Source organism: Corvus kubaryi, unplaced genomic scaffold (assembly GCF_017639235.1).
Source record: "Corvus kubaryi isolate FWS band 111438036 unplaced genomic scaffold, C.kubaryi_AGA036_p1.0 135, whole genome shotgun sequence".
NCBI classification, from domain to species: Eukaryota; Metazoa; Chordata; class Aves; order Passeriformes; family Corvidae; genus Corvus; species Corvus kubaryi.
The window spans coordinates 1,069,218-1,089,688 of record NW_024580669.1 but is presented as its reverse complement, the minus strand read 5'-3'; the positions used below and the strand labels follow the sequence as shown (position 1 = coordinate 1,089,688).

The 20,471-nt window shown below is 45.2% G+C and overlaps 1 protein-coding gene across 1 annotated transcript in view; it reads left to right on the top strand.

The window, feature by feature from the left end:
* The window catches only part of EXOC4 (exocyst complex component 4), a 268,855-nt gene that overhangs the window by 43,016 nt on the left and 205,368 nt on the right, over nt 1–20,471 (top strand). The window contains exon 6 of the mRNA XM_042052282.1: nt 17,844–17,989. Coding sequence (XP_041908216.1) covers nt 17,844–17,989 — 146 coding nt within the window. The remainder of the gene's footprint in view (nt 1–17,843; nt 17,990–20,471) is intronic.

The window sequence follows — 20,471 nt, the reverse complement described above, 5'->3', positions numbered from 1 at the left end:
CAAACAGGCAAAGGAAGCAAAACTCCTGACTGGCTGCTGGATTTCGGTTGTCCAGTCTTGGAATGATCTTGAAGAGAAAGAAGAGCATCAAACAGACCGTGTGGCTGCCAAGGTTGGAGCTGGGTTTATTTGGCACAAATAACTTAAAATGTAGAAATCAAGTCCCAGAAAAGCTGATAAGCTGAGATATTTTTGGGAGGAGGCAGTAGGAGGGAAGTGAAGATGACTGGTGTGGGTTTTGTGGATCAAATCTATTTGATGGATCTCTAGACCCTTAAAAACAAGACACCTGCAGAAGGCATCGTAGGTTTGTTGAATTGCACAAGATTTTGTGTTTTAAAAAACAAACAAAAAAAAAATCAACGTTATGGGAAAGAGAAATGATTTCTTTGAAACCAGTCTGGAGTTGTGAGAGTGTAGACAAGGAAACAACCCAGAAATTCTTCCCTTCTGATAATAAAAACACGCAGGCAAAGCTGGAGGCTTTGGAAAGAACTTAAAAATGAATGTAAGCTCCAAGGAACGATGTCAGAAGACTTTTTTGGGAAGGAGGAGTCTGAAGTCACTGAGAAGCCAGGAAAGATCAGCAGCCTCTCCTTAAAGCCTCCAGCTGAGGATTGGAGAACAAGCAGAAATGTCTTATTTACATGTACAAAAGAGCCTGCAAATTATTTATGTAGTGGAAAAATTGGCTCTTGTGAGGTTTATTTATTTATTTAATCGCTCAGAGCACTTGAAGTGGATAAAGAACTTTGCCGACGGGGTTATTTTGTTGACCGATTGGGGATTTTTTTGTTTGGTTTTTAATTGATCAAAAACACTGACCAGGAGATGTAAAACTAAGAATCGATGGAGAATTATCAATTTTGAAAGAAGAAAGGTTAATTCTGGTTTTGTGATGATCCTCATGGTGCTGATCAGGGCTCCCAAAAGGGCTCTGCAGGGTGATAGCAAATTCTGATGCCTGTCACAAAATCTTCTGCGTTATTTGGGACAGGAAGGGACTGTTAAATCTGTGAGATGTTTAAATAAGTGTGTTGAGAGGGAAAATAAAATTATTTGTGGAGATTCCATGGTTCTAAGTGAGGCAAAGGCAGGAAAGTGGGTGTCATTTTTAGGAGGCTCAGTGGCAGCTACCGTGAATGTGCAAAGTGGGATCCACGCTGAGGGATGGTGGGGTGTGTAAAGGATGGATATCCAAGGAAATTTTATTTTATTGTATTGTATTGTATTGTATTTTGTTGTATTTTGTTGTATTTTATATTATAGAAAGGAGTGCTGGCAGCCTCACTGGAAGTGAGTCTGCCAGGAATTGTCTGGGCTCACCCTGAAGGATTTTGCGGGACAAGAAGGGATTAGGATTGGGGCAGGGGTGTTTGCAGCACACTCACACACTGCCCTGGGAAGAGAGGCTGGAAAGGTTGGGTTTGATTCCCTTAGGAAGAGAACAGATGAGGAGGAATGATAAAATAACGGGTGGGGTGGGAAGGGGAGGTGGCAGTTCCCGGTTCTGCTCCAAGCACACAGAATTACAGAATAATTTGGGTGCAAAGGGACCTTAAAGCCCATCCAGTGCCACCCCTTCCACAGGCAGGGACACCTCCCACCATCCCAGGTTGCTCCAAGCCCCGTCCAGCCTGGCCTTGGACACTTCCAGGGATGGGACAAGGGCCATCAGCACGGCTGTGGGGCAGGGAATGTGTGGGGAGAAGGTTTTTTGGGACTTCAGTTGAATGGAGGAGCTGCTGCTTGAATCGTATCTTATGTTATGAATTAAATTTCATTTTCCATTTTGGGGTTCTCCAAACGGATTACTGAGAGCAAAACAGCAAAAAATTCAATTTAGTCACTGTCAGATCAATCTTGTGCAGACTTGAGGGGAAAGGACCCTCTGCCAAGGTCCATATTCATGGAACCATGGAATTGCTGAGGTTGGAAAAGAACTTGGAGATTACCAAGTCCAACCATCAACCAGCACCATGGTCACCACTAAAATATGCCCTTAAATGTCACATCCACACGTTTTTTGAAACTTCCAGGGATGGTGACTCCACAGTTTCTTCATCATTTACTGTCTCTATATGGGTTTAAAATTTACAACTAGAAATGGACTGAGGGAGGCACGTGGGGAGATGTTCAGGGCATGAAATATGTTCCAGCAACCTGTGTTTCACACAAGTTGTTACGGGCAGATTTACAGGTGAAGTGAACGAAACTCCTTGTCTGCTCTACCTGATGTTTGTCAGATTTAAGGAGATAAATCAAATCCGTGTGGTTTAGATGCTTCTCTGTGGGTTTTGTTTCCTCTGGCAGAGCATTTTATTGCAGGCTGTCACCCTCCTCTCCCTCTCTGTAGTAGCAGAAATGAGGTCAAGTCTGAGGGAATCAGTATGAGCTGAAAAGTTGGACAAATCTGAAAAGGAATAATATGAAATCCAGTGATTTTTGTACCAGTATTTTATAAATATATAATATATATTATCTATATCGCTAATGTATATGGTCCCTTCCAACTCAGAATATTCTGGGATTATTGTGTTATCTGAAGAAAATATTGTGAAATCCAGTGGTGCAATGGTGGCCAAGTTGTGCCAGGGGAGGTTTAGGTTGGGTATCGGGGAAAATTCCTACATGGAAAGGACTTTGAAGTCCTGGCACAGCTGCTCGGGGCAGTGGTGGAATCTGCATCCCTGGAAGTGTCCAAACATGACCTGAGGATGTGGTTTAGTGGTGAACATGGTGGTGGTGCTGGTTGACAGTTGGACTTTTCCAGCCTAAATGATTCCAGGATTCTGTGATCAAGGATTTAGGAAAAACCCTGGAGTTGCAAAGGAACAACTCGTAGGTGACAAGACTTTGGTTTCAAATCTGTCAAGAGAGTTGAAAAAGGGAGTGGAATCTTGTGTTTCCCAGGATGTGATCCTGTAGGAAGTACTGAGTTCAAGACTGGCCAGGGAGACTCAAACATTCCCAGTTTTCCTGTCTATCCCAATGGAAAGTGTGTGTAAGCAGGGAGTGATCTAGGGATGTTTATTGTGGTTATCCTCCTGAAAAACTTCCAAACATCTCTCAGACAGGACAACATTCCTTGGAGGTGTTGGGGATGGACTGGGGGATCTCCTGAGCTCTCTTCCAAATTTTTGTGATTCCTGGAAAATCGCTGGGATTATAACCCTGCCACCAGCGTGAAACACCAGAGGGCCAATCCACCAGCTCAGGGTTGTCAGAGCTGTGCAACTTTCCCTGTGTGATTTAGTTCCAAAGGCCGCCCTGCAGGTTGGGATTGGGAAGAACATGGCAATTAAATGTGGAATTAACGGGAGGGGGAAGGGACGTGTTGCATTTAACTTCACACTCATGGTTTAAGTGCCAGAATTAAAATCATCATCTCCCTGTGTGGTCTCCTTATTTGTAACAACTCAAGTGACATTAAAATTGGATTAAAATGAGCTTTTGGTTGAAGGACTGATATTAAAATCAAGGGAAGCTGAAGGAGGAGGGAAGGGGGTGGTTTCCATGCAAACTCCCCGTTGGCAGAGGGGAACTGTGGTGTTTATATGGATGTGCACCCATCCTCCTCCTCTTAAAAGCTTTATCCTCACTGCAGCCATGCCCCAGCATCCTACTTGCCTTGATTTATCAATTATTTACACTTGGGCTGGAATGCATTTAAACTTTTGGAAAATAAAGGTGGATATTAGTGCTCCGTTTCTGAGTGATAGGATCGGGGGAGCAGCAGCAGACTAATGGAAGGGAATAAGGGAGCACTTGGGAGCTGCTGGCTCATCCTTGACAGTGATTTGTGTGTCTGCAGGATTTCAAGTGCACAGAGTGTTTAAAATGTGCCTGTTGCCTTTCCTTTGTCTGCCTGCAACCTATGGGCCTGGATTTTTTCACCCTTCCTTGGATCCATCTCTTCTCGATGCCGTTTTTATTTGAATGTCGGCGATATTAAAGGAATGCGCTCTGGATCTCTTGGATTCCTGGGCCTGGAGCTTTGTTCCACCCTGTGTGGTCTCTCCTAAGCCTCCTCCTTTTATTCCTTGTAAATAAAAGTAACAAATCTCCCTGCCCTGGTGTCCAGCTGAGTAATGGAACTTCTTCCGTCCTTCTCTCTCAGCTTCCATGAACTGTTGCTGTGGGGCTTTCTTAACTTTTTAAAAAAATTTTTATTTTATTTGAAATAATTCTGCTTACTGGAAGCTGTTGCTGCTGGGAGGGGGAGGGAGAACTCCTAACTAACAGCTTCTTTGATCCATGGGAAGGGATTGGTGTCACACACCAATAAATAGGTAACTCTCCTCGCCGCCAACATTATTAGATTGCAGAAGACAGTAAATTCACAGACTCCCTTGTGAGTCACAAATGTCTTAAAAAACCCCACAAGTAATTATCTGAAATGGAGACAAGTTAATGTAGGTTTGTCTCTTCTAATTCTTGTTCATGGTTAGAAGCCATGTAGTAATTAGCTTTTTTTACTAAAGTTATATTTAAATATGTTAAATGTACCCTGACATAACGGGACACGTAAACTGATATCCTGACAATCCTCTTGATTTTTTTGAGTTACAAGGGATACAAGAAGGGGGTTTTTTAAATAATTGTGGTAGCTTGAAGTTGATGGGCAGTGTCTGTGCAGCGTCCTGAGTAAATAAATGCACTTTTAAGCACTGAAATTTCGGAGCAGGAGGGAATCGGTGCAGGGGGAGTGGCTGAATCTCGAAGGACAGAATTTACCGTGGTGGTGGCAGCTTTTCTTCTGAGCAAGCAGCACTTAAATGGTTGGAAAACTGGCGGAGTGCAGGAATGGATGTTCAGCCATCTGCTTTATCCTGGCTCCACCTTGTGGCATTCCCCTGCCAGTGGCACACACATTCCAAGGAATTCTGAATGAACCTGGACGTGGGGTTTGGTGCCAGTGCAGGATTTGGTGTTGGCTTTTGTAAAGGTTGAGCTGTTACACACATGCACTGTGTTTTCCTGCTCCTGTCCCAGTCAGGGGCAGTTTTGTTCGGAATTATCCATCCCTGTCCCTGTCTTTGTCATTCAGTGCCATGTATCAAGAAAATGAATATTCAGGGCTATTGGAACCTGAATTCAAATATCCAGCCCTCTGGCCCGGATTAGTTGCTGACATGATACATTTTACCTCTTTTCCTTCAATTTTCAAACCTAATCCCCACCTCTCTTGTGCAATTGCAGTGCAAGCGAAGAATATCACCATTAAAAATTGACTGTGTGGCAGTAGCCTCAGGATGAGGTGGAATTTCAGCAGAAAGGACCAGGCTCTGGGATTCCTGTTGGGGACAATCTGGATGAATTCACATCTCAAACAATGACAGAGCTGTTCTGCAGTAAAAGGCAGGATGGAGATGTCAGGGTGCTGTTCAGGAGAGGCTTTTTCTGAGCAGCAGCACCACTACGTTGCTTAAATCCTACAAAAACACGGAGTGGAGGGGTTTTTGTGCGAGGCTTTTAGCTTTAAAGTGGATTCCTGTTGCTACTGCATTTACACTTCCTTTTGGCAATCTGAAGAGCTGTTTTTACTGAAGGGAACAATGACGTGCGTGGTTGGGTTGGGTGTTGGAAGCCGCGGAGTGATTCCAGCAGCACTTACACTCTTCTGGGTAAACAAAAATGATGGCTGCAGGTCTGGCTGGAGAAATCTTATCTAAAATGATTTGAACACTTGCCAAACCCAGTGTGTTCTAGCAGGGCTGGGGAGTGCTTTGGAAATTAAGTGGAGGATTCAGGGCTTTCCAGCTGGAGGCTCAGGTGGGGCAGCCACAGCTGCTCTGGGAAACCTGTGGAGGCATCACCACCCTCCCAGCCAGCAATTCCCAATTCCCAATGTCCCATCCAGCCCTGCCCTCTGGCACTGGGAAGCCATTCCCTGCCTCCTGTCCCTCCAGGCCTTGGCCCCAGTCCCTCTGCAGCTCTCCTGGAGCCCCTTTAGGCCCTGCAAGGGGCTCTCAGCTCTCCCTGGATCCTTCCCTTCTCCAGGTGAATAATCCCAGCTCTGCTTTTTCCTTCTCAGTTCCAGTTTCATTCTGATAGTCAATTGGCTTTTTTTCCTACCATTAATAGAGGAGGAAAGATAATCTTTACCTGGGAATTGAAAGCCTCTTGCTTCTCCCTGCCCATTCCTCGTCCCTGTGTAGGAATTAATTCCATTGTTCCTACTCCATCCCTTTAAAGGCATCAGAAGTGTCTTGAAGGTCACATTCCTCCTTGAAACTGATGATGGTGTTTTTCCTAATCCCATTACAAGGCCCCTGGTATCATTAGATGGAACTGGTACTGTTTAGCTTCATTTGATAAGCTGATGAAAGGGGGAGGAAAAGGCTCCCTGATGCAGAAAGGCACTCAGGGATCTGCTGGAATGGAACATGTTCACAAACATTCTAATCTGCTTAACAGTGGCATTTTGGTGCTGCACCTTTACAGAGCAGCATAAAAGGCAGAAGGGAGCAATCCTGATGGATGCTTTGAAAAGCTGGGATGCCTCATGCACAGCAGCTGTAAACAGTTGGAAATTTTTATTGGTTTTTTTCCCCCCCCCGAGCCTGAAAATGGGAATCTTGTCTATGCTGTGAGCTCCCCCCTCTGGCATCACAGTATTTGGAAGAACATCAAAGACCCCGAAGCCTTCCAAAAATAGGTATTTCTGGAACAAGCTCAGGGGCACTTTCCTTGTTAAAATGTGATTTTAAGCCTCCAAAACCAGAGTGCTGCCAGCACTGCTACAACTCCCACCCGTTTGGGAAGGGGATGAATGTAAAACCATGGGTATTGTAGGTTTGACAAAGAGGTTCTGTAGTTCTGCTGTCATTTCAAAGACGTCAGTGGCCTTAAAGCTGGGCTTGAAATGGTGGCTGCTGGGTTGGTGTCAAAGGGGAACGTGCCCTTTCATCAACCTCTTGGTGGCACTGGGCTCGTTCGTACAGAAACCTCCATTTCTACCCTGGAATTTTGCTGTTCTTTTGTAGGAACTCTTCACGCCACTAATTTTAGGGGCCGTGTCTCTCTTTTAGGTGCTTTGCCTCCAGGCCACAGTTGTTAAGTTAGATGTGGTTGGATCTTGGAGGATTTGGTCAATTAGAAAATGCCAGTGTGAGTTTAAAGGGGTCAGGAAAAGCATTTGGTGTTGGTCTGGTGCTTGTCAAAGGGGGCTGGTGGGTGCCAGGGTCTTAAATCTGAAAAGGGTGAGATCTGAAAGTCAGTTCTGACATGCAAGAGGTGAAATAGGAATTTACAAAATGTAGGATTTTTTAAATGCAGCATCACAGCCCTTCCGGTGACATCTGTTTAAAAGCCTTTTACAGATAATGAGGTAACAACTTGGAGTTTAACTATAGCAGATTTCCTTTTTTTACTCCACTCTTCCTCCTTCACACTGGTTTGTAAATCACTTTTTGGGTGATGGCTCCTGTTCCAGCAGCAGATTACGAAGAGGTGGGTGGAAGTTTCCCGGGGTGGAAGTTTCCTTGCTCATCCTCCTTTTTTCAAGTCGTTCTGATGACGTTTTTAATTGATCTGGAGGAAGATGAAGCAACTGGTGGCTCTGTAGTTCTCTTACTCACTCTAATTAACTTTCATTGTCCTTACCCCGTTTCTTTCTCACTATTTTCTCTCTATTTACATTCTCTCCTCACTATTTGCTATTCCAAGGCAAAAACCTCTGCTCCTCAAATTGCTTGCTCAGCCTCTGAGTTAATCCCAGGTGCAGCTGCTCTTCCCTCAGATTAGGATTTGAATAAAATACTTATCTTACAATATTTTGGCATCCCACAGCTGTGTGTGGCTGCTGGGCAGCCCTGTAGGGAAGGGCAGGATGCACACACTAATAACAAAATCCACATATCCCTGCGAGTGAGTTGATACCAGAGACTGGAATCCTTCTGGTCGACGAGAATAAGTCTTAACTCAGGTTTAAAACAGGGCTTGGACTTCTTTCTGACTGACACATTCAGTTTTTATATTGGTTCTAGGAGGTCTGTAGGTTACAAATGTGCAAATCCAGTTAATTACCAGCACCAGGGAGGGAGCCCAGGGCTTGAACTGGTCACTGGGAGCGTCATGGGTGGCTCAGGGCCGGAGCTGAGGAGCGGCAAGCAGCACTCTGGCTGCTCTCAGGAGCGTTTGGCACCAAAGCACAGTGCAGACACACTAAATTTCCTCCTGCTGAAGAAGTTTGTGTACTTTTGACTGGTGCTAATTGATGGGCTGTGCCCTCGAGGGGCATAAATCTCTGCGAGTCAGATTTATGAGGACCCTTATGTTTGTTTGGCAGCGTGAGGCTTGTTCCAGGGATAAATGGAGCGAGTGGGGAGAGCTGACACGCTGACAAATGTTAGATCCTATTTCTCCCCTGGAATCCTGCAGCTTCAGAGCCATAAAACTTTAATTTCTGGCGTTTGGGACGAGCAGCTTGGAGCTGGGGAGCTGAGGACTGGGAGATGTGCAGGTGTTTCCTGAGGGAAGGATCCCCAGGTATTTTTGTTCTCGTGTGCTGGAGGGATATCACATGTTTTTGTCAAGAGCCTGATTAAGTTTGACATTTGAAAATAGAACTTCACGCCGAAATAAGTACTGTACTTGTGAGTATTTAATTAAGATGTTTAGTTCCTGTCAAGGTTGGTAGTTTCTCTTTCCTGTTAAGGGCAATACGTCTTCAACTGCTGAAATTTCAGAAACCTGTACTTAACCTTTTACTCGTCATTCCATTTACATAGAAATCTGATTAACAACTTTTAAAGTTCAGAAGCTGCGACTAAATGCAATTAAAGCCCTTGTGGAGTCTGTTATTAAGAGCTGGCATTTAATGAAGACTGAGGGCACACTACTGTTACCATCCACACTGGAGCAGGATGTCTTAAGCAATTAGTTGAAGGCATGGAATACACAAAGTGTGCTGTATTACCCAGCAGTGAACATGGTTGGTATTTAAGCAACATGCTGCCTTTTTTTTTTTAATTTCTGCCCCTCTCTCTGCTGGATTTTATGTGGCAGTTTGAGCTGCAAAAGCTCAGCTCAGGTGGGTTCAGCCCAGCCCTGGTTTTGCTGTGTGTTAGGATTCTTCTCTGGGAGGATGCTCTGAGAGGTGGGTGTGTGGCAGGCACTAAACATGAGTGGAGGTATCGCTTTCTTTGTGAATTAAAAATGTTTAGCTTTACTTCAGTTAGAACTATGAATTTCCAGCTGTATTCTTCCCCACCTCCAAACTGTGCAGAGCCACTGAAGCTTAGCTAAATTATAATTGCAGTGCAGAAATCTGCACTCAATTACCTGCTCAACTCTTACCCTCCTCCTTGACCTTTTTATGTGCTGCACGAACAAAAGGAAGTCCAGTTGAACTGACAGGGGGATATAATCCTTTGGGGAAATGCTTCATTTTATAAAGCAGGTGGTAAATACACCTTTCTGATCAAGTTCATTGTTTTGGTCCGTTTTAGGGTGTATTTTGCTTGTTACTGGACCATATTTATTTCACCAGCTTATCACTCCTATCAGAAGGACCACGTGCTGAAGAGGTACTTGGAATGGAATTGGAGAATCACGGAATGATTTGGGTTGGAAGGGACTTTAAAAGTCATCTCATTCCACCCCTGCCATGGGCAGGGATGCCTTCCACTATCCCAGGCTGCTCCAAGCCCCAGTGTCCAGCCTGGCCTTGGACACTTCCAGGGATCCAGGGGCAGCCACAGCTTCTCTGAGAATTCTATTCCAGAGCCTCCCCACCCTCCCAGCCAGGAATTCCTTCCCAATATGCAATCTAAATCTCCCCTCCTTGTGTGTGAATGCACGTGCAGACACAATATGTAAAAACACACATATACACACACAAAGGTGGTTTTATTTGGTCATCAAAGTCATAGCAATTACAAGCTACCACCCTGAAGCTGACTCGGTTCACTTGCCAAAAATTCCAAAAGGATTTATTTTTCTTTATTTGTTTTTGTGTTTTGTTTGGGTACCAAGCGCCTGATACCAAAGTGAGGAAGTGGCCTTGTTACTCAGATGGTTTCTGCCACTGTAATCTGTGTTTGCACAACAGCTGAGGTGCCTGGAGAGAAATAAATGCTGTCCATTTGTTTTATGACCCAGTTAGTCAAATGGACTATTGGTAGCTTAAATACATTTGTCATCAGTGTTTGTTTCTCTTTTATTAAAATATATAAATAATCCAACAGAACTACGGGGAAAGATGGGGAAAAAAACCAACAGCTCAGATCTTGTTCCTGTTTGTAGAGACTGGGTTGGACAGGGCTGGGAGCAGCCTGGGATAGTGGGAGGTGTCCCAGCCCGTGCCAGGGGGTGGAATGGGATGAGCTTTAAGCTCCCTTCCAAAACCATTCCATGATTCAACACAGCACATTTGGCCTAGAGCTGCAGCACTAAGATTAAAACCCTTCTAATTTTTCAGCAATATTAACACATGGGCCAGGCTGAAAATCCTGGCAGCACTTTGCCTCCAAAAACAGCCTCAAGTTGTCCTTTCTCACTGCACTGACAGATTCCTGGGGTTCCCCCGGTGTCATTGGCCTCAGTTTATTCCCTGGGTCTGGATAGCCCCAGTTTTCCACTTGTTCTGCTCTCATTGTCCTCGTGGAGGATTTTAATAAATCTCCTCTTTCAGTGGTAGAAGTTGTGTTCTGGCCCTGTACTTATTAAAAACCACAGCAAGACAGAACCTGAAAATCCACTTTAAAGTTAAGAAAAACCCAGATATTAAAAATAACCACTTAAAAGGCAAGAAAAACCACCTCCATGTAAATCCTTACACTAGGCCCTTGTTACTGAGCCAGGGCCCCTTCCTTGGGAGCTGTGGGAGCTGCTGTGGCAGTCTGGCTGGAAGTGGTGCTTTTCAAGTAGTTTTGAGGTTTGTTCCTTCCCTTCCTCCCTCCCTGGAGGGAGATGAACATTCCCAGGTAAGCAATAATTCACAATTAGCATTGATAATGAGGGGAGCACTGATAGCATTATCTGCAGAGTTCGGGGGGGATTTTTTTACTCTTTCCCAAAAATAAAAAACAGAAGGAATTCTTCGTGTGCAGGAATGGAATCATGAGGTGCCTTGAAAGAATTAATTCTGGAAGGGATTTTATTATTATGTTTCAGTTAAATGAATTGGAGGAGCAACAAGAAGATTAGATAAAGCGGGTTGAACAGCATTACAGGGTGTTCACAGCTCCTAAAAATCTAAGTTTTGTTCTTTCAGACTTCTCTTACTGCTTCTTCCTCTCACGTATTTGCCAATTGTGTGCTCAGCCCATGTTCTCCATGTGCTAAAACTGACACAGGATGCTCAGAGCTCTTAGAATTCAATTAACTGTTCCTCTTTTTTATAGAAATGCCACAATTCCTGCAGCATTTTAATTATCGGGACTTTTGATACAGCAAATTACTGGATAATTAGCCATAGACTGCTGTCTCACCAAGCTTTTCTTGCCTGGGTCTGGCAGTTTGTGAGCAGTTATCCTGTCTCCAGAGCTTGGAATCACGGAATAGTTTGGGTTGGAAAGGATCTGAAAGATCATCTGGTTCCAACCCCAATTCAGTCCTCAGGAATGATGCCTCTTCCCTGTGTTTGCACAGCAGTGCATCCAACTTGAATTCCCAGCTTTTTTCCTTTCAGGAGTCATTTGCAGTTGCTTTCCTTGCCCCTGGAATCACCTGTGGCTGGATATCAGCATCTCTCAGGAGCACTGTGCCTTCCCTCAGTGTCGTCTGATCCCACTGAACCCCGGGATGCTGGATAATTTGAATCTGCTGTTGTGTTTTTAACCGGCTTTCCTCATTGAAATCCCATTAGGAGTCTCTCTTCTGCTTTGCTGTCCCCAGCTGCTGATTCCTCCCGCTTGGTCCAGCTAAAATGTAATTCCAAGGCTTTCTCAGAGGTTGGCACAGCTCAGGAGGAGCCCAGAGTGTTTCTGCCCCTGTCCAGGGTACCAAAGCATTAAACTGAAAATAAATCTTGCTGTCAGTGGCTGGTGCTGACACCAAAATGCCAGAGACATCTCCTCAGATCCGCTGAGGGTCATTTCTGTGGGGTTTTCCCACCTACACTTCCCTTAGAGCCCTCAGTTGGAGATTCATTGCCAGTGAGTGCCAAAGACAGGCCTGGCTGAGAAGTTCCCACTGGCACAAAGCCATTCCCCAAACACAGACCTTACCAGCAGCTGGGTTCATTTCTTCTGTCAACTGGAAATGGTCCCTAAAGGCGCTGAGTTCCAGGGGTGATGGTCCCTCCATGCAGGAGCCTCAGAGCTGGCACTGGGTGGCTTTGAGCTGAAGGAGGGCAGGGTTAGATGGGATATCGGGAAGGAATTCCTGGCTGGGAGGATGGGAAGACCCTGGAATAGAATTCCTAGAGGAGCTGTGGCTGTCCCTGGATCTCTGGAACTGTCCAAGGCCTTAGGTTGGAGCAGCCTGGGATAGTGCAAGGTGTCCCTGCCCATGGCAGGGGTGGAACTGGATGAGCTTAAAGGTCCCTTCCAACCCCAAATCATTCTGTGAGGGGTGCAGCAGCTTTGTGAAGATCCCCAGATGACACGGAGCTCTTGTGATCTTCTCACCTGACCGCTGCATAAGACAAGCCATGGGATTTCCTAGAATTAATTCCCATTTGACAGAGGGCCTGTGCTTTAGGAAAGAGGAGTCAGTGCGAGACAGCAAATTGTAACCTTGGATATCCCTGGTTACTGTTGCTCTGGAAGTTTGTGCCTGACCCTTCACCACAGCCTGTTCAACATTCCAGCCTTTGGATTTGTAACAATAATTCCTCAGGGAAGGTGCTTCCTCAGCTCTGTGCCCTCTGTCCTGTGCTGGCTGCTCCAGTCACCCCTGAGCCTGCTCTTCTCTCAGCTAACAAGGCTGTTGTTGCTGGAATTCCTGTTTTTCCAGCCTTTTAATAATTTCCAGGCTGCTCTTGTGCACCTTCCACCCCTTTTTCCCCGATTTCTTGGTTCATCATGCCAGGGTTTGATTTGGAATTCCGGATGTGAGACCAGAGCTCTGCTTTGCATGACCATTTCCAGTAAACTAATTAATACCCATTATCTTTAATATCCCCAAATTTTCCAGAGTCAACTTTCCACAACAATCCCATAGTTCAAGACTTCCTTTTCTTTCTGTAGAAGTAGAAATTTTCCTCTGCTGACACTGAAATCCTTACAGTACATTGATTAGATTATTGAAAATAGCAATAAAAAGCATTAACAAGAGATGTAAATTTCTGTGTTCGCTTTATTACTTAACATTTTCTCCCCAAACATTATAATTTATAAACCTCCTGTAGTCATTTTCCATAGGAATGTGAGCCAGGAAAAGTTCAATCCGGAAAGGGTTTGCTGCAGCAACGCTTAAAGAATCATGGAATGGTTTGGGTTGGAAAGGACCTTAAAGATCATCCAGTTCCAACCCCAGGGACACCTTCCACTATCCCAGGCTGCTCCAAGCCTCATCCAACCTGGCCTTGGACACTTCCAGGGATCCAGGGACAGCCACAGCTTCTCTGGGAAAAACCACTTCTATGTGCTTCCATTGATTCAGCTTCCAGTCACTGTTGTTTTAAAAATGAAGATGGGTTGAATTTAGACTGAAAATGAGAAGGTTTCCATCCAGCAAAAGAAAAGGAGGCTGGAATAATCTGGTATTTCTCTTGGAGTACAGAGGACAAAAAGAGGCATTAAGATTTCTGGGAGCTTGTAAAATTCAGTGTCAGTGATTTTCTCATTTCTACTTGAACATTGTCCTGCACCTGCCTGGATTTCTTTGTTGACTTTGGGTGTTTTGGCTTTCGTCACGTCCTTGGTGGACAGAAATCTTTATCTCTTTCTGTTTATTTAAAGCTGAATTTGTCACCATCATAAGAATACTTTAAGCAGGACTTTTCCATCTTCTGGAAATCCGTGTTGCTGGACATGAATTCCATTATTCCCCCTTAATTCTTTTTTAATAGAATCTTCTATCATCTGTTCTGTGATATTGTCCCTGATCAATATCAGCTGGAGAGGCCAGTAATTACCTGGGCTTCTCATTCACCCTTGAAAAATTCGTGGTGTGGTGTTGGTTTTCCATGGATTTTCTGGACCCTCCCAAGTATCGGAAGGATGATGAAAACCAGGGTTCGTGGTGTGGAGTTTGAGACTGGTTTGGTGATGGAGCAGAGTTCCATCCGAATTCAGAGTCTGTGAGGGTCTGAAATACCAATTACAGCTTTTAATTTATGGAATAGAATTGATTCAGAGCTCAGCCCTTCTAAAACCTCACAAAAGGTACCAAAAATGAATTAATTCAGCTGTCACCCAGGTGTGTTTTACTGCCCATAATTTGTTCGGGTCAATCTTGGACATGATAAGGCGTAAAAACTTACCCAGCTTGTCCTGGGGCTCAGCCAAGGAAGGAAAATGTGGACCTGGAGTGTCACAGGAGCAGATTTGTCTTTGCCCCAGGGCTGCAGTTCAGAAGGACAGAGCAGAGTGAGCGTCAGCAGCTCAGCGTGACAGACAGGCCGCACACACTGCCACGACCTTTTGGAATCAGAGAATTTAATTACACCTCCAAATCCACAAAAACTGCTTTTTTCATAAAACACTTTCTATTAATTTTCGTTCCCAAAGAGCAGCTGGATGCAGGGTGCTTTGTTCTCCTGCTTTATGGACAGCTTTATTTGTCTGAGGGATGTAAACACAGCCCACGGATGGCAGGATTCAGCCACGGAGCACAAAGTCAAAGTCCTTGTTCCAGATGAATGGGATGCTGCAAACTTCACAGTCCCTCATAAATCTTGCTGTGCAGCCACGTGATTAATGTCTAACGAGGTTTTTGATTGATGCCTTAGCAACTCCTAATCAGGTGTTGGGGGACCAAATCAGGAAATCCCTTACTTGGCTGCTTCGGGAAAGCTCCTTTCGCTTACACAGGCAGGAAGGGCCTGGTTTTTCTTGCCTTTTAAGTGGTTATTTTTAATATCTGGGTTTTTCTTAACTTTAAAGTGGATTTTCAGGTTCTGTCTTGCTGTGGTTTTTAATAAGTACAGGGCCAGAGCACAACTTCTACCACTGAAAGAGGAGATTTATTAAAATCCTCCACGAGGACAATGAGAGCAGAACAAGTGGAAAACTGGGGCTGTCCAGACCCAGGGAATAAATTGAGGCCAGTGACACCGGGGGAACCCCAGGAATCTGTCAGTGCAGTGAGAAAGGACAACTTGAGGCTGTTTTTGGAGGCAAAGTGCTGCCAGGATTTTCAGCCTGGCCCATGTGTTAATATTGCTGAAAAATTAGAAGGGTTTTAATCTTAGTGCTGCAGCTCTAAGCCAAATGTGCTGTGTTGAATCATGGAATGGTTTTGGAAGGGAGCTTAAAGCTCATCCCATTCCACCCCCTGGCACGGGCTGGGACACCTCCCACTATCCCAGGCTGCTCCCAGCCCCAGTGTCCAGCCTGGCCTTGGGCACTGCCAGGGATCCAGGGGCAGCCCCAGCTGCTCTGGGAATTCCATTCCAGCCCCTGCCCACCCTCCCAGCCAGCAATTCCCAATTCCCAATCTCCCATCCAGCCCTGCCCTCTGGCACTGGGAAGCCATTCCCTGCCTCCTGTCCCTCCATGCCTTGGCCCCAGTCCCTCTGCAGCTCTCCTGGAGCTCCTTTAGGCCCTGCAAGGGTCTGAGGTCCCCTGAGTGCTTTCTCTGGAGATCTCTCCTGTCCCCTTGGCTGTGTCCTGTCACTGCTCAGCCCCGTTTCCAGTTAATTACTTCATCCTGAAGAATTTGTGGAACTGTTGAATTCAGGGCACTGGAGCAGAAAGAGCTTTGATCTGCCTGGCCCAGTTTCTCCTATGCTTGAATTTTTTAACTGAAAAATGAATTCCCAATTCTTGTTTCCCTGATTTCATCTTCTTAGAAGTATCCACATCCCTGGAATTGTCCCAGGCCAGGGTGGACAGAGCTTGGAGCAGCCTGGGACAGTGGGAGGTGTCCCTGCCCATGGCAGGGGTGGCCCTGGATGGGCTTTAAGGTCCCTCCCAATCCAAACCATTCCGCAATTCGATGAATTTTGAGGATGATTATCAAAATCAGCTTTTACAGCTTCTTTTTCAGAGCCTTGTATCCAACCATCCTCCCGTGCCCATCTAGGAAATAGTTTAATAAAGAAAATTAACAATTAATCAACAGTTTCCTCTCATTTTCCCCCATCTATTGCATTTTCTGACTATCTTAGATCAAACCCAGCTCCTGGTTCTCTGTTTCACCTGTTACCCACAGGGATCATTCATTCTGCTCCCAACCCAACAGTCTCTTGGCTTATTGTAGTCCTGGATTTCACACTGCATATTCCCTACTCCTGGATATAAAGTGACACCGGAATCACAGAATCCATCATAAATAGGTTTCATCCATAATGGGAGAACAAATTGCTTAATGTTTTTCTTTTCTTTTTTTCAATTGATTAAGTTTGAGGGTTTAATTAGATTTTTGTGGTGATTTTCAGGTTGTTAATTGAAGTGGAGAAGATGAAATGCAAGTAGGTGAATACAAACGGGTTTGGTAAATTAGTGTCAAAAATTAGCACAGTGATTATTTTTGCCAATAAACACGAATTTTCAAAGCCTGTGCTCAGGTAAAGTTTTAATTGAGACGGTTTCGGAATCAGATTTTCTGTGTATTTGTATTAATATTTTTTTTCCAAGCCATCCCAAGTTGTTTCTAATGAGGGGCATGATTCCATTTGCCTGGCTATTTATTCCGGTGTCATTTGTTTCAACTTAGGCAGCACAGGAGTGATGGATTCTTTTCATTACATCCAGCTCTCTTTGATGGGCTTTGACTGGCTAATTATTCACATGGAGCACATTCCCAACAGCCTCGGAGTAGGGAAAAATTCCTGGAAATAAACAGTGACTTTTGGAATATGCTGACAAAAGTTCATTTTTGAGGGCTTTCTTTTCATCTTCAGACACAAGGAAATGAAAATGGAATCACTTGGAGTCTGGTTTTACTTCTTCACCTTAAATAGCATCAAACATTGGGCTGCAAGGGTTTCACAGGGGGAACCCTCATGTCACAAAGGGACCTCCCAGCCCCTCAGTGAGTGATTTGGGATTGGAAAATCAATCCTAAGCTCCACTGGCAGCTGTGGGAATTCGTATTTTCAGTGATGAAAGAAGCCTGGTTGGGTTGGGAGCTATTAAAGGACAATTTTTGCAGCTTTCCCAGGGTATTTTCCATCATAAATGACCCCCAGCACATGCATGGATGTTTCCTATTTCTCCATATAAATATGTAGGAAGTATTCAAGCACATAAATGCATTTATAAACCAAGGTATTTTAACTGCACAGCTCACTATTGCAAACCTTTATGTTTTTAGGAGCATTTATTGTGTTTATAATCAGTGTACAAAGCTCAGCCACCCACTCCCCGTGGCTGCCACAGATGGAATCACTGCAGGGAAGTTTTTGCAAGTTCCTTTTGGGACCATCAGGGGCTTGGAGCAGATTGAGTTGGTCAAAAACCCCATCCCTGGAAGTGTCCAAGGCCAGGTTGGACAGGGCTTGGAGCAACCTGGTCTGGTGCTCGTGGCAAGGGGTGGGACTGGATGATCTTGAAGATTCCTCCCAATCCAAACCATTCAGGGATTCTGAGGAATATAAAAGAAGCTTTTGCCAAATTAGAGCCGGTCCTCAGGAGCCCATTTTTTGAAAATAAAGCCGCTTTTCTGTCAATTAGAATTTTTGTTTTACCACTTTTCCATACAAGGAACCTCAAAGTCCCAGGCCTTCCTAATGGTGCTTTACCCCAGCTGCTGAGCTCTCTTCCTTCCTTCCTTCCTTCCTTCAGATGCTGCTGACCGAGTACCTGGACATGAAGAACACGCGCACGGCCTCGGAGCCCTCGGCCCAGCTCAGCTACGCCAGCTCCGGCCGCGAATTCGCCGCCTTCTTTGCCAAGAAGAAACCCCAGAGACCCAAAAACCCTCTCTTTAAGTAAGTGCTGGGGTTTTTAAGCTGTGCCTAAGCTGCCTTTGGTCCCTCAAGTGCTGCTGGTAATCACAGTTTCACAGTGTGAGAGGTGTGGAAGTTCCGGGATGGGGATTTAATGCCCGGAGCTGAAGATCTGTTACGGATTCAGCGCTGGGTTTTAGAGCTGAGCTCTTCCCAGGGCTCATTCCAGGACTGGGAATCCCATTACAAGAGTTGCTGCAGAGCATGGAGTGATCCATTATGCCTCTCTTTGTCCATGGTAAATTCAGGAGCTGTTAGAGGGAGCGATAAAGGGCACTGGACAAAGGGAATTAAGATAACTGTGTAATTACTGCATGGACTAAGCACTTAATCCTGTCACTAACTCCTTTAATTCAACGGTCAGGCTGCAAAGAATTAAGTGGTTGGGAGGAGAATGTAAGAGAGAGGATGAGAGAGGCTGGGTGGCCAAGGGAAGGATTTGGGAGAGCAAATTCGTGCAGGGGCGAGGAGTTGCTGAGCAGCGCTGGTGGGAGAGGAGATTCACACCTGGATTTGGGGGAGCTGTGCTGGAATTTTTTTTTCTCCCACTGCCTACCTGTGCTGGCCATTCTCTTGGGCCTCTTGAGGATTTTGGGGAGGAGCAAAAAGTGCTGTTTTGGCAGAGGTGCTCCTGGTGGATGTCCTCTGACACTACCTGAGATCCCAGTTAGAAATCCAGGTCTTCCACACCGCCTTGGCTCTCCCAGGATGAGCTCTCCTGTCACCTCCTGTTATTAGAGGTTGTGTTGCCTCCTTCCTCTGTCAACCCATGATTATTACCCCCCACCCTTTTCTTTAACTCTCCCATGGTTGTTTTGGGCTGAAACTCACACTTTGAATTCATTCCGAACTGCAGATTGGAGCAAAATAGGGCTGCTCATCCCATGTCTGTTCCTGGGTGTACAAGGACCCAAGTTTGGGGTTTGAGAACTAAGTTTGGGATTTTGAGGAATGAGGATGCTCTGGTTCACCTGGAGCAGAGTGAGGCTGGGGAGAGTTTGTCAGCAGAGAGGAGGTGGCTGTAATTGTTTCCAGGAAGGTGGGAGCAGCATCTCTCACCACTCCTGGTGCTGTCACTGAGCGGTGCCGTCACCGCAGTGACAGCAGCACTTACTGGGATCTCTTATTTGGTTATCTGGCTGCTGTCAGCTGTCACCATATCTATGGAAATCTCCCTTGAAATGGAATTTCTCAGCCCACTGAGGTTTGTACGTGTTTGATGGAGTGTTATTCTTGTCTCCCTTCCCATCTTCAGTGCTTTCCGTGCCAGGCTCTTTTCCCTGCCTTTCCATGAGCTCTGGCCAAATCAGAGGAGCTTTCCTCTTGTCACCACAATATCTGCATTTAATTCCTCAGGAGTCTCTTAGGGCAGGGCTCCACCTCGTGTTTTGCTCACAGGGGGATGCAGGTGTTGGTGCTGTGTCCTGTGGTAGCTGTGAGCTCATTTAATTAATATTAAATATTTCTGAAAACTCCTCAGTTGTGTCCTGCTCTCTGGAAGTCAGTAGCTGGTATTCAGAAGACACTTTGAACCCTTATTTCCTTATCTTTAAAGTGGGTATAACAAAAAAAAAGTTAAAAATATTTATTTAGTTGCAATGTTATCTTGAAAAAGGAAGCTTCAGTTGAAGGGTAATTTGGGAATTCGGATAATTCATGCCACCATAAACCTGGTTTTCTTCTCTTGCCAAAGGTAGCCAAGGGCATGCTCAGGTTGTCAGCTCAGATTTCCAAGATGGAAATCGGGAAATAGGACAGGAGTGAATTGTGCAGACAAATGTTGAACACCCAATAAATCAGTCCCAGACTTGGCTGTAATTCTGTGCAATTCTAAATAAAACAAAAATATTTTGAAAGCTTTGTGGGAGCATCAGCATTGGGAAAGGAGCTACAAGGGGAAAGGAGTGAAGTGGGAATAGGAATGTGGGGAAGAGCAGCTCAAGGAGGTGGCAGAGGAAGGGAAGTAGGGGAAAAAAACGGGATGGTTGTGGAAGAGAAGGGATGAGATGTGGGTTTGATGCCTGGAAAGACCTGTGGGGATAATGCTGCACTCATTGTCTCACTGGGGCCAGAAGGGAGCACATGGGGAACACAGAGCCAAGAATTTACAGCTCATTTAATTAGAGTCTGAGGGTTTGTTGTATTTTGATAAATCATTATCAGTTCAGTTGCAATAACACCAACACTCCCAGTCCAAATTAAAGCAGAAAAGCCTCATTAATAGTAATAACCTCAACACTGGTGCCCAGGAAAGCTGTGGAATGCTTTCCCCTTGTCTGTGGTGCGATGCTCGTGTTCCCAGTGTCCCTCTGAGGCTGATTCCATCTTCCTTAGCTGTGGGATTGGGGAGGGAGTGAGGGGCGTTACACCAAATCATCAACATCTTGAGGTCTTCTTGTGGCAGAAGTTTCCTTTCCAAGTCTGGTGTCCACTGAGGCAGTTTGAAGGTGCTTTGTCCCCACCA